General features: G+C 34.8%; 1 protein-coding gene across 4 annotated transcripts in view; it reads left to right on the top strand.

Moving 5' to 3' along the window:
- Positions 1-11,482, top strand: part of LOC110460179 (long-chain-fatty-acid--CoA ligase ACSBG2-like) — a 28,480-nt gene extending 16,998 nt beyond the window's left edge. For 3 of the 4 annotated variants that reach the window (XM_021512937.1, XM_021512939.1, XM_021512936.1), the window contains exons 3-17: positions 80-147; positions 1,512-1,676; positions 2,718-2,803; positions 3,116-3,204; positions 3,595-3,796; positions 4,553-4,654; positions 5,065-5,112; positions 5,449-5,616; positions 7,105-7,286; positions 8,113-8,300; positions 8,886-9,004; positions 9,350-9,500; positions 10,009-10,148; positions 10,756-11,002; positions 11,209-11,309. In XM_021512937.1, the coding sequence (XP_021368612.1) occupies positions 80-147; positions 1,512-1,676; positions 2,718-2,803; positions 3,116-3,204; positions 3,595-3,796; positions 4,553-4,654; positions 5,065-5,112; positions 5,449-5,616; positions 7,105-7,286; positions 8,113-8,300; positions 8,886-9,004; positions 9,350-9,500; positions 10,009-10,148; positions 10,756-11,002; positions 11,209-11,288 (2,035 nt within the window). In that variant the 3' untranslated portion in view covers positions 11,289-11,309. Of the gene's footprint in view, positions 1-79; positions 148-1,511; positions 1,677-2,717; positions 2,804-3,115; positions 3,205-3,594; positions 3,797-4,552; positions 4,655-5,064; positions 5,113-5,448; positions 5,617-7,104; positions 7,287-8,112; positions 8,301-8,885; positions 9,005-9,349; positions 9,501-10,008; positions 10,149-10,755; positions 11,003-11,208; positions 11,316-11,405 lie in introns of those variants that run through there. The other variant, XM_021512940.1, reaches the window with a different exon arrangement.
- The last annotated feature ends 3,106 nt before the right edge of the window (positions 11,483-14,588 follow it).

Here is a 14,588-nt window from a genome sequence, read left to right as displayed (position 1 = left end):
ACTTAATGGGCATGCTAGCTATAGGATACCTGTGATGTGCCATTGATAACTAATTTCATCATTTTGTTTTGTTACTAAGGCCTGAGGCGGGAGAGTTACCACAGAAGACAGTGCCACCTCAGAACGGCACAACATCACAACATAGAGGTCAGTGAGTGATTCATGAACCGGTGGTTATACATTTTGTGGAATGTGTTTGAAGTTTCTTCAGTAAGGATTATTTTTTTCTAAGGCAAATAATCCCAGCACTGAATAGTTTATATATTGTGTACACTTTCATAGCTCTTTAAACTATAATAGTGGTAAAAAATTGATACAGTCAAACCTATATTAGACACAACTTATGGTAAGTCCAAAATGTGGCCTCTTAACACAGGTGGTCTGTTAATAGAGGTGGTCTCATGAGCAGGTTTGAATGTACACTGTATCAACTATACCTGTCAGTAAATCCTCGATATTTCAACTGATTTTGTAATGTTATAAGCATAAGTGGTTTAATTGCTAGACAGCGGGATAACAGGTTTTGGTTTTATAAAGGGTTAGCATCTCAATTTTGTAAAAAAACAACAAGTTTTTGTATAAAAAATGCCCGTTAGTCCCTCAAAAACCACTGGTTTGATAGTGTGACTATTTAACACTGTAATAAGAGGTCACTTTAAACTGTACATGTGGATTTTGTTATGCTCTATGTTATGGTCGTGGTTGCTGTCAACTTAATTCATGAAGTATTTGTTCTTAAGAAGGGGCAGGTCACTGTGGAAATTTAACAATTTATTTCTATCATCATCTTTCACTTAACAATTCCAGTACCACTGCCAAAAACTGTACCTATGTATTAACAGTAGATATAACTGACTTAACAGTAGATATTACTGACTTAACAGTAGATATAACTGACTTACTAGTAGATATAACTGACTTACCAGTAGATATAACTGACTTACCAGTAGATATAACTTACTTAACAGTAGATATAACTGACTAAACAGTAGATATAACTGACTTAATAGTAGATGTAACTGACTAAACAGTAGATATAACTTACTTAACAGTAGATATAAATGACTAAACAGTAGATATAACTGACTAAACAGTAGATACAACTGACTTAACAGTAGATAAAACTGACTTAACGGTAGATATAATTGATTTAACAGTAGATATAACTGACTTAACAGTAGATATAATTGAAAATTTCTGAAACCATACCTTGCAAAACTTTTATGAAAAAAAAGGAATAAAGATAAAATAAGCAAAATAGAGTAAACAACAGTAAAAATGTAATGGGCCAGACCAGTCCTTCGTTCATTATATTGTGGGTCTAACTCAGTGAGCTACCTTGTCAATAGTAGCGCGTTGGGATAGCCGCACTTCATTTATAGCTAAAACGAATTTAAGGGGATGTTACTCCATGTGTGAAAAGCTACTGTGGAATTCTGTATTATTTTGTCTGCAGTCGGACAGGGATCCTTAAGTACTAATATGTATCTTTGACTTGGATGTTGATTTAGAGCGAGACACCCCGGTGCCTGCCACCAAGTTATGGACGACCGACAGGTCCGAGCCAGTCAAGCTGAGGATGGGGACTGGGAAAGGCCCAGATACATTCCCACCAATTACAGTCCCGACAGCCTTTGAACGGACTGTCCAAAAGATGCCCAACCAGCCTGCCCTTGGTAGGTGACTCTGCGACAGGAAAGACTTAATTGCTAAATGTCGAAATGATCACAGATTAGATCAGATGTGATTGAGGTGTCCTACAACAACACGTCCCTCTCAGTCTCTTTATAATGCTCAGACTGAAAACCTATCACATATTTTCATTGAAAACTTGAAACACCCCAACTGTTCAATCTGTTTATCATGTTTTTCTGCTATATGTTTGTTTGGTGGATGGGTCAAATGATTTTGAAGATAATAAATTACATTCATTTAGCTAATAGGAATTGTATTAAATAAGTTAAAAATTCAGGTGATTGTATTGCATCAGAGTGCTCTTTATTGCTCCTTCAAATTCATTTTTTATTTTTCGGTTGTAAAATGTATCACATTATTATGATATAAGAAATACCTCTTTGCACTGAAGAGATGTATTCTGAGGCTAATGAACAATATATTTGTAGTAATGTTTTTTTTTTAAACTAGCGTGTAGGTACCCAAGTTATATTTTTAATTTGAAAAAGGAATAGTACAGAATAAGTTTTGTTCAAATCAATAAATAACACTTTGTTGCTGTTAAAAAAATCACAGAATAGAGATACAAAAAGGGAACATTCATTTGTATTTGGCCTTAAACTGAACAGTACCAGATTATCCAGCACTTAGCCCATGCCTGGTAATAAGCCCACCCTTATTTCGTCTTTGCATATTGCAGAGTTATCTTCTCTTGTGAGCAGGTATTGATTGTTACATCATTGGTTTGTGTGAGAAAATTACGTTGTTTTTTCAAAAATATATGACATTACTCTCACAAACAAATGATGTAACAATCAATACCTGCTCACAAGTGCAGATAACTCTGCAATACGAAAAGACGGAATATATTGCAGTTCAGTAGAAATGACAATAAATGCTGTTTCATGACATATAATAAGACTACCTTCCTGTTTTGGGTCAGGAAATATTGTAGTGTCACCCCGGGCTTATTGGAAGATATATACAGTACGGGGGGACTCGGAGTACTATACTTACATATGAAATTCGGCCAATCTTTTCAGGTGTTAAGCGAGATGGACAGTGGAAGAAATGGACATACCAGCAGTACTACACAGATGTACAACGGGCAGCCAAATCATTCATCAAGGTACTGTAGACTTTACAAAAATTAGCAAATCAAAAAGATTACTGAATATAGTTAGTGACAAGGCAAGTTTATTTGCAAGAACTTCCATAAATTCAGTAAATGTACCAGTTAATACAAAATCAGATAAAAAGAACAAGAAATCCCTGCAATTTACAGAATAAATTAAACACATACAAACCTTTCAGGTTTTTTCATGGTCCAGTAATGAGGTTATTCATGTAAGGATGTACTTTTATCAGGGTTAATGAATCATTATATTGTCCTCGTTGAAGGTTCCTAATTGACACTAATTATTACCCTTTTGACTTACAGCTTGGTCTGCAGCCTTTCCATGGTGTTGGGATCCTGGGATTCAATGCTCCAGAATGGCACATATCCTACTTGGCAAGCATATACGCTGGGTAGGACAAATTTGTAGCTGTCTTGTAATATTTCATAATTTATTTCATTTATACAAGATCTTTTCACTTTTACTGATAGTGGGAGCAGAGAAATTCAACATTTTCTTCAACAAATTTATTTTCCATTTACAATAGTTTGGTACCGTTATTTAAATTTCTTGTAATCTTTCTTAAATGATTTTATTTATGCAATGAAATCTTTAACTGTTACTGATAGTGGGCCATGGAAGATGATATTTTTTCTTGAACAAATTTATTTTCCATACACAATAGTTTGGTATCATTAGTTAAATTACTTGTAGTCTTTTATAAATGATTTTATCTATACACGGAGAGAACTGCGGAATTCAAATGTTTTACTGAACACAAATATAATTTTTTGATTCTCAGTGGTTTGGGTACCGGTATTTATGCCACGAACACTGCAGAAGCTTGTCAGTACGTGCTGGAGGATTCGGAAAGTAACATAGTTGTGGTGGAAAACAATGCACAGCTGCAGAAAATCCTAGCGGTTTGGGATAAGCTTCCTCACCTGAAGGCCATTATACAATATACAGGGGAGGTGGCCGTCCGCAAGGAAAACATATACACGGTAAGCAATATAAGAACCTTAGTAGGCATGCCAACCTTACCTTATCATATTGTATTTCATTAAATCATTGAATTGTTTTGGTCTGGAAGATGTGTGTGGGTTACCTCAGCTACTACATTTGTACTTTCAATAAGCATTAGATGAACTAACAGTTCTGGGTCTTCTAGACAACATAGATACTGTTTCAAAGAAAACTGTTTCTGAAAAGTCTTAATTAATTGGCAGCATGAATTTCTAGATATCTCTTGATCTGGCTGAAACTACTTCATGTCCAAAGTTTGATTCTAGAGTAAATAGCATTTTTTTTGAAAACATTACTACTACTTCTACTATAATTTCAATTTCAATATGTAAATATACACTATGAAAGTGACAAAAAGTTGAAGTCAAAACATTTTTAAGGAGATTATGAAACAAAAACAAAAAGATTAAGAATTATGGGATTATTAGGTATAGCCACTTGTGAAAAAATTGATATTCACCTTGATCATACCTACTTATCTCCAAAAAGCGGATGATTTGCAACAAAGTTTTCTTTCCCATGTATAGTCATATTGGATATGGCATATGTGAAAATCCCATTGGGCCAGGTAGTGTCCTTATATTTAAAAAGGGGTAATATATTACAGAAACTGCAAGATTGGCTGAATATAAAGTATAGAAAGGTTTACTAATTTCTGTCTATAAATTCTACTTAACAAAAGGGCTTGCTTATCACTGGACATGGTGTAATAGTTTAATGACTGGTTTTTTCAGTGGGATGAGTTTATGAAGTTATCCAATGACGTACCCAACTCAGTCGTAAATGAACGCCTCAGTAACTTGGCACCAAACCATTGTTGTACATTGATATACACGGTAAGTGAAGCCTTAGTAATATCAGAGACGTATATATTACATGTAATTTATACGTCTCTGATAATATATGATAATATAGTTAACAGTTTGACCCCCAGGGTCACAGTTTTTACCTTTAATGGAAATTTAGCCTTTATGCAATTTGTGTTAAACGTTTGGATTCTTATACCGGGAAAATCCTTCTAAAATCGTATATGTGCTTAATTGTCAAAAAGCTACATCTAAAGCCAAAAATATTGTGTTAACTTCTCTCTGAGGTGTGTTTGAGATATATGTTGTTTTACAAAAAAAAACACCAGAACATATTTAGAAGAATATTGTTGGCATAATAAATCTGATATCATTTAGAAAACTTAAACATACATAATATTTTGGAAATAATTATGTGTTTTTTGTGTGTTTTTTAACAGTCAGGGACCACAGGAAACCCCAAGGGAGTCATGCAAAGTCATGACAGTGTAAGTAATCAAAAGTTGATGATATTACTTTAAGAGAATAACAGGGACTGTTTAAGTTTGCATAATATATACCATTTTATATACAGTGTATCTACAATATGTCCATATGGAAATTTGTTTTGGCGAACTTGTTTTCAGCGAACAGCTTTGGGAAGTCTATAAAATTATTCTCTTTAACGTCTCTTTAACCTTATCAGGCATTGAACAACTTAGGTCAAAGGTCAAGGTCACAAGTTTGTATAGTAACATATTTTATGTATACTATTGTGCATTTATCTTAATTTATGCCTTTTTCAAATTATCTAAGTTTTGAATATCGAGATTCTTCTTTTATAGCTGACATTCTTGTGCGTGAACGGAATGGCCGTTTACAAACTAAAAATCGGAGAGGAAGTGATTGTGAGTTATCTGCCCCTGAGCCACAGTGCGGGTCTGATGATGGATATCCACATGCCCTATTTCATTGGTGCTATGGTCTATTTTGCACAGCCAGATGCTCTGAAGGTACAGTAAACATAAATAACGGAAACTTTTATATTCAAATCTATTCCTTTGTCTAGTTACTGTCAAGATTCGCATATAGGGCACACTTTTTTTTGGGGGGNGGGGTGATTATGTCAGGAATGGATGCACACTACACAGGAACAATCCAAAAACAGTCCTGGGTCGCAACCATTTATCATAAATTTCTTGTGGATTTCAGAAATATTTTGAAATATAATCCCCACAATAAACCGCCAAAATTGTGTGTACTTACTCCAGATTGCATTGTTTATTTTACCATTACAAAAAGTTGCAAGTTAAAAGTTATATGACACGATAAAATCAGAGGAATAACTCTATGACAGTAGTCTAACTTCGTCCATACTTTCAGTATCTTTGACGTTACGTTTGAAATGGATTAGTTTATACCGAGATTGGAAAAATATACCGAGAAATTGCTATGTAGTAGTTAGTACTCTGAGATGCTGTTCTTGGGTAAAATCATGCTGAAATATTCAGTCTTTACTGTTCAAATGTGCCAAAATTATATGGGAAAAGTTGCAGAGCTCACTGGTTTTGTGCACTGCAAAGAGTATACATAGGGAGTAATACCACCTTCATTGAATTTGGGAAAAATTGTCTATAAAAGAAAGCACATACTAGGGCTACATTCGCGTAGCCCGGTTGAACGGTACGTGTGGCGCAGAAATTTTCCACGATAAACGAACGTACTTGGACCGTTCTATAAGCAGAGCTAAAATTGCACAGTTTCGGAGAATAAAAAACAATGTATCTAGAATATTATGCCCTTCTTTTACGCGTCCACTGAATTACATCACGTGTCTTAAAAACTACATGTGTCTTGACATTGTTTAAGAAAGAAAAAACACAAATTGGCAATAGTCAGCATTTTAGTTTCGGTCAGGTACGTCTGGACCCGTCAATCTACACGTACCAAATTTTCCTGAGGTCAGCCTCGGTCCAGATCTGTACCTGTCGTTTTCTTTACAGGTTCAACCGTTTCAACCGGAGACGCGAATGTACCCTTATGCTCTAAAATAAAGTTTTCTGCTTGTTCTTTTACACTTATTTTTAGGAATGTAGAATCTACCAATTCAACTTTTATTAAATGTTTCCTAAACACCATATATCAGATATTTTTTTTATCTAATTTTCGCTGAAGTCAACAGACGATAAAGTCGCAAAATATGAACATTTAATCAAATACCAGAAGTCTGCAGGAGTTATTCCTCTTGAATTTACCAAGTATTGATGAGAAGATTTATATAATGCATGCCGACCATAGCTGTAGCCTGCAACAAGGGGGAAAGGAAGAGGTTAGAGGCTTTGTTTCCCAGACCCCTCTCTCTGGCCTTCACCCCCGGATCCCAATTTCAATTTGCCACCCAATCAGTTGAGCAAGGCTTCAGCTATGCTGCCTGTAGGATACGTAGGTGTTTTATGTTACATATTTTGCTATAAATCTAATGTATATATGTGTGTCTGTAGGGGACTCTGAAGAACACACTGGTTGAGTGTCGTCCCACCATGTTCCTGGGAGTCCCGAGGGTCTGGGAGAAATTCGCCGAGAAGATGCAGGAAGCTGCTAGATCTGTCACTGGAATAAAAAGGACGATTGGTGTCAAGGCCAAAAAGATCGGATTGAAAGGAGTCTACGCCTCAATGAGACAGTAAGAACAAAATATCAAAAGAGTAGTTCGGCCAAGAACAATATATTATTCTCCCTCTCAAATACAGGTATTGGTAGAAGTTTTCATTCCATGGACACAGTGTCGTATTAGGAATTAAACACCCACAACTTATAATTTATATCATGCTTACCTAAAATGAAAATTTTAAAGAGAGTAAAATTCTCATTTGAAATTATTCTGGTCACTCTGTTTATTGTTAATGTGTTGTAATACCCAGTCCATGTGAATTGACCAGTTGAACTAGATAGAGGTGGTTCCTTTACAAAACAGACCCTAGTGAACTGCATGTTAATAAGCACATTTCAAATTTGAAATCTGCATAGTTTTTGGTTGCTAGTTGCTCCTTGTTTCAATTTTGGCTGTACATGCTTTAACTGTGGTTGGTTTTCAACATTTGGAATAAATACATAATTTGTGTAACTTTGGACATGGAATCTATGAAGCTAGCATTCAAACATCTGAAATATTTGTCTCATTTTCATTTCAGTTTGAAAAGTCTGAAAAATATAAGTTAGCAAAAAAGTTTGGGTCAGACAGGTTTAATGCAGAGTGTTAATTTCTCACATGCTAACATTAATTGTCATTGAAAAATATTTTATTCTCAAGTAATACAGTGTATCTAATTATGTACCTAGATACTACACAAAAATGCAGTGTTAACCATTTTGAACTTCTTGAATGACTGAAGATACGTAACATTACATACTTGACACAGTGTGTTATTGTGTTTTTTCCAAATTGAAAATTTAACAAACAAATTAGAAAATTTGAGAGGTCAACATAATTTTGTATTTTTACTTGCCAGTGAACACAAGCCTAGAGGCTGGACTGTTGCGCAGGCTTTTCTGTTCAACAAGGTTAAAAAGAGCCTCGGTCTGGACCGCTGTCATCTTCATGTCACCGGAGCTGCCCCTATTACCAAGGAAACCATAGAATACTTCTACTGTTTCAATATCAACATCATTTCTGTCTATGGCATGAGTGAATGTGGAGGTATGGTATTTAGACATTTTATTTCACCAAAATAAACTTTAAAAAATCTTCCAAAAACTCTAACTACGCATTGGAAACAGCCGTAGCTTTGATTAATCATTTCTGAAAAGAAAAGTATTTATATTATTAGTATACCTTGCTGGACTTTTATAAAAAAAAGAATAAAAGATGAAAAAAAAAAAAGATAATCAACAACAGTGTTCTGCATGTAAAAATTCAGTGGAGCTAGACTGGGATTCGAACCCAGGACTCCAGATTGTTATACTTTTCCTCTGAGATACATGAAAAGTTTAAGGCAGTGTTCTGTCCCAACTGTGCTACTGTTATATCCAAATCCTAATTAAGGGAAGTTTACTTAGAACCACAGTGCAGTGAGACAGAGGTTCTTAAGCCCTATATAAAAGTGATTCTGTTTTCAATATCACCTTTCCTGTACTGTATATTTGTTTGATATTGTGCACATTAAAAGTTTAAAAATTGACTTTTCGGTACTGATGAGGACATTGATTAGGATTTTAATTTATTCATGCAAGTCATTTTTCTTTCGTTATTTTTAACTCAAGTTTTTGTCGTTTTAATTTAAAGGTCCTCACACTTCGGAGACGCCAGAAAAGTTTAAAATTGGGAGTGTTGGGTGTGAAATTCCAGGGGTCACCACCAAGTTGGCGGAGACAGAAACACCAGAGAGGGACGGCAGTGGGGAGGTAAGTCAACTTTAAAATTAACAAGAATTTTCGTCTTAAGATGAGGATATATTTTAATCCACTTACACTTTGTGAAGTTGTATTTTTCTCCCATGATTAAAGTTAATTAATTAAGAAATTTCTAAAGACACAAGCTCTAACTTTGCACATCTAAAATAAACTGTGAGTTGTGTTCCTAGTAATGTGCAATGTGAACATATGAAGATACATAATACTAAGTGTATTATTAAAACCAAATTCAATTTTATCAGAAAGTCAGACACACTCACAATTTACAAGAACTTTTAGTGCATGTCATGTGACCAGTGCTACATATTTAACTTACCTGTGATGTGTTACCTGTAGGTATGTATGTGGGGTCGCAACTTATTCATGGGCTACCTCAATAACGATGAGAAGACAAAAGAAGCCATTGATGACGAGGGCTGGCTTCGCTCGGGTGACATTGGTAAAAAAGATGACAACGGTTTTCTGTACATCACGGGCAGAATAAAAGGTAAAATATCATCATGTATTTTAATTTTCCTGATACACAATGGCCTATGAGCTTTTCCCCCAAAGGCTTCTTCCCCAGAACTGAAGGACCTAGTGTCATGATATTTGACCAGTAGCTATATGTGTACCCTAGAGTATTATGAAGCTTCCTTAAATAACTGACCTTGTTAAAAATTCAAATGATAATTTTTGTAAGTGTAAGAAGTTGTGAGTTTAAGACTAGCTGCTACCATATGTGCATTTTGCCAAATGTTTTACGTTGAGGTGTCAACTTTGAGAGCATGACCAGGTCAAAGGCCATCATACGGGTAAAAAAAAATAAAAAAATCTTTGCAAGTTTGTCAGTTTCTCTTACTTACAAATGTAAATGTTTCAATCTTAATATACCTAAACCATTGAAATTGTTTTCAGGATAAGATAACAGAAATATTTGAATTTTGTTCAGACTGATTATGGCAGTTACCGAGTAGTTTAATATTGCTTAAATCATTTAACAACTTTTTTTCCAGAATTACTGATTACAGCAGGTGGGGAGAATATAGCTCCAGTCCCTGTTGAGGACAACGTGAAGGAGGAACTGCCGGTGGTTTCTAACTGCATGCTAATCGGGGACAAAATGAAGTTCCTCAGCATGTTGATCACATTGAAGGTATTAATTCTTGTACATGTACTGAAATCTTTTTGTGTTACTGAAAATACTTCATTCCTTCTTCTATACTGTCGCCCATGTCTTCATGTCATTCAACATAAGCAAGATCATCTCGCCTAGACCAAGTAAAATCTAAATTGCTGAGCAATGCCCCACAGAACTCCATTCTCCTAGTCGTAGCGTCTTGCAGAAAGTTTAATACACAAGTGCCACATCACTTGAGAATATGTTGTATACTATTTCTGTTATTAGATTGTGTTAAGATATTCAGCTCACACCAGAAAATTTCTATTATCTACAATTCTAGAATAACTGAAAACTGTTGGTCTGTTTCACTAGATACAGCCAACCACAGCCACTTTTAGTTTTCAAGTTGATGTTTGTCTTTTACTTTTTCATTTGTTTGAAGTAATTTTCTATAAAATGCTTTAATAACCTTTTATTGACCCTAATGACCTCTTCTGTGTTGATGGGCCATTAAAAATGTAATTACCCCTAGTTAAATATATATACATCATGCCTGGTTGATTTTAACGCTCAAAGGACAGAGTTCACATGTCAAATAAGGTGAGTTTAATACTTAATGACATTCTCATCCATATTGTAGGTTGAGGTGGACATAGAGACTGGAGAACCAACGGACCAGCTGACCCCTGAGGTACAAGATTGGTGTAAATCCTTCGACTGTAATTACACAACACTGTCTGAGGTCCTGGAACAACGAAATCCTCAGCTCTTCAAGGCCATACAGACGGGGATAGACAAGGCCAACAATCGGGCAGTTTCCCGTGCAACGAAAGTACAGAAATGGTCAATATTACCTCGTGACTTCTCAATCCCAGGTGGCGAGTTAGGTAAGGCTTTTGTGTATAGAGTTCAGGTTTAAAAATTAAGATCTATTGACCTGGTTTTTCAAATTAAAAATAAATAAAAATCTTGTGGGGAAAAAAAATGGAGATTTATTTGTGAACTTTACATTTAAATGCTTTTAACGTCTATATTGTATTTACATTTTTCAATAATTATCAACACTGACTAATTTGTCACATGTATTTTGTAGGCCCCACCCTGAAGCTGAGACGACCAATCGTTGTGAAGATGTACGACAAAACGATAAAAGCTTTTTATGCAGACACTTGATTTACATAAAAGGGTGGGGGAAAAAACATTGACGATGTGAACTATAGGGCAAGTCAGAAGCTGGAAAAAAACATTGACGATGTGAAGTATAGGACAAGTCAGAAGCTGGAAAAAAACATTGACGATGTGAACTATAGGGCAAGTCAGAAGCTGGAAAAAAACATTGACGATGTGAACTATAGGGCAAGTCAGAAGCTGGAAAAACGACACCTTTTCACAGTGAAGATATTTAATTGTTAATCCCACATTGTTGTAGGTTTTGCAGATAATTATTAACTGTTAGGTGGAAATTTTCACCTATGTTACATGTACTAAAATCAGTGCCGACACATATGTGGGCATATAGACTAACTTTGAATTATAATGCAGCAGCTTTTGTTGTCCACTAAAACTGACCATAATGGCAGGCTTCAAAACTGTGGTCAGTCACCTGTTAATGGAGTGGAAAGCTGACCATCTACAGAAAATTGGTCAGAACTTTGAAGCCTGTGATTACGGTCAGTTTTAATTGATTACAGAGCTTGATACATCAGTAAATAAGTTGACCCCACCATCGAGAGCAGAATTCTTGGATTTCGAAGATGCAACAAAAAAGCCTTCTACTGTTACTATTAACAAGTACAAACACTAGTTAATTTGAACCAAGATCAAGGATCCTACAGATATTACATATATATATATATATATATAGTGCTGTTCAGGTACGTGGGGAGATAACTCATCCATAACTCGATCATCCTAACTTGTGATGAATTTGCTTTCATTACAGAGGGCAAAATGTGTCGAACTACTGTATACAAGGAATTTTTTGTGACAATTTTACTTCCACCATTTTTTCCCACACGAGAGCAAATTTATCCTGACAGTGAAAAATAGTCCACAACCTAAATTATATAGCAGTGTAAAAGATGTGCATTGGTTAGGCTGCCTTACAAGCGTCAGCTGTAGTGAATTTCCCTTTAGCTCAGTGGTAGAGCACCGGGCTGGGGAGCCAAGGGTCCTGGGCTCGAGCACCAGTGACAGCACTATCTTTATCACTTTTCCTCGTCCTACTACAGTAATAGAACAGTGAAAGTTACACTGGGAGAAGATGGATTTTATCGGCAAAGGATGAATTTTTGACCTGGCCAATGTTTCCCTGTATACATGTAGTAATCTCTGTGACATACACTTCACGATACACAATGTAATTAGAATCAATTTGAACATTGATCATTGACAGAAGTTCAGTTCCAATATCGTACGGATCAATCTCTTGTAAAGGCAGCTATCACAAGGAGGAGAGAACGCGACTGATCTGGTGAATGAAATGATCATATTTTTGTAGAAAATTTTGTAATACAATTTTATTTTATTTTACAGATCTGTTTGTAACATGAGAGTTTAGATAAACCATCAAATTATTGTTAAAATCGCTTAAGTTTTGCAAGATGTTCTATTTTTCAGGAGATGAGTTCATTGCAAATTCAAATATAATTATTGGTTGCACTTTCTTGAGAGTTCAAATCCCCGCTGATATTTTTTGCAAAAAAGTCAATAATTTAACCAACATTTAAGTCTTTTTTGTAAACATTTAATCTTTTGTGTCATATCAGATTTCTTACACATGTGTAATACTAATTTAATATCAAATTGACATTTTAAGATGTATATAATCTTAGCCTTTCAGTCTCTTACTGGTTATAACCTCTGCTGAAAGATGTCCTAGGTCGGATAGGAAGCTTTCAGGGTCATGTTACAACATATCAACCTCATCAGAAGTCCATACAATTATTTATAATTATGTTATTGCATGCATTCAATGCTCCGAAGCCTTTTTGTGATAAATGATAAATTTTGGTATCAATTTAACTCCTCTATAATAAATAAAACACCCCACTTGTACCAGTTAATAGAACACCCCACTTGTACCAGAACACCTCAATTGTACCAGTTAATAGCTAGAACACCTCAATTGTACCAGTTAATAGCTAGAACACCTCAATTATACCAGTTAAAGTATGGGATTGTAAAAGATATAAAGTGATATAATATTCTATATTTTATGATATATTAAAGGAAGATAATTATTCATGAATAAGACATATAGAAAATATAGACAGAAATAAGATATATGTCCAAATTATATAAAAGAAGATATATTTCCATACTATATTTACGTCGGCTACTTGATGTGAACTGTGCTTAGCCGCGACTTTTAAATATATTTTATAATTTTATAAATGACTTTAAATGTTCCAATTTTCTGCTTTAATTTTTATTATTTTTGTCCCATGTCACTCTCTCTATTTAGTTGTTTGTAGATCATTATGTGGTTTATGGCATGAGAGAACGAATGGACTTCATTGCTAGAGGAAATGCATTTTTTTTGTACCAGAAAACAGGGTTAAAGGTGCGAGAAGCATGATCAATTTAATAATAAATCCTCACAAGAATTTTTCATTATTTACATTTTACTTTGATAACTAATGTGAAATGTTTTGAACCAAGGATAGATACTCCATAATAAGTTGTTTTCTCTTTGTATTTTCAGCCCACCATCCTACTAGGTGCTGGGCTGTTCGAATCACACTTTGTCTGTGGTCAGTCGGTCTTTCGTTATGCATTAATTATAAGCTAGTAAAAAGGTCAAACAAGTTCACTTTGAAAGACGATGTCAAACAGCAGTAAGAAGCTTTTCTCATCAATTGCAAGATGCATTGTCCGATGACATGACTCGATCCAACAGGTAAAAAAGGAAAATAACAAACTTACATAGGGCCAATGAAGATCTTACTATGGTGGGCGCCAACATCCCTCTGTAATCTCTTGTTGGGGTTTGCGTTGTAATAATAAAATATATCTAATTATATTTTTTAAATGCTATATTTGATTTATATATAAATATATTTTTCTAACATTTATGTACATTCCAGAAATAATAAAAGATTTATGCATTTGTTGAATGTGTTTGGTGGTTTTTGTCATGTACGGTAACTTTTTAGCAGCATAAGAGTCAATTACACAGATGTAGGTCATCAGTCATATTGAGAAATTTGTTCATTTGGTGAAATTATACATTTTTTGACAAATGTTTAAGTACAACAAAATTTGTCTTTGCTGACAACTGACTTTCAGGACATATGATAATATTGCACCAAAATATCGTATTTTCTGTACCTATCATACTAATGCTGTCAAATGAACCCTGTTGTTCAAAGCCTAAATAGTGTATAGACAAATTACCACATTTATCCGGCAATAAGCCCATGCCCGGTAATAAGCCCACCTGTATATATTGCAGTTCAGTAGAAATGGCAA

The sequence above is a fragment of the Mizuhopecten yessoensis genome, unplaced genomic scaffold, assembly GCF_002113885.1.
Source record: "Mizuhopecten yessoensis strain PY_sf001 unplaced genomic scaffold, ASM211388v2 scaffold10331, whole genome shotgun sequence".
Lineage (NCBI taxonomy): Eukaryota > Metazoa > Mollusca > Bivalvia > Pectinida > Pectinidae > Mizuhopecten > Mizuhopecten yessoensis.
Note: the sequence above shows the minus strand (reverse complement) of the source record. Positions and strands in the feature narration are given on the sequence as shown.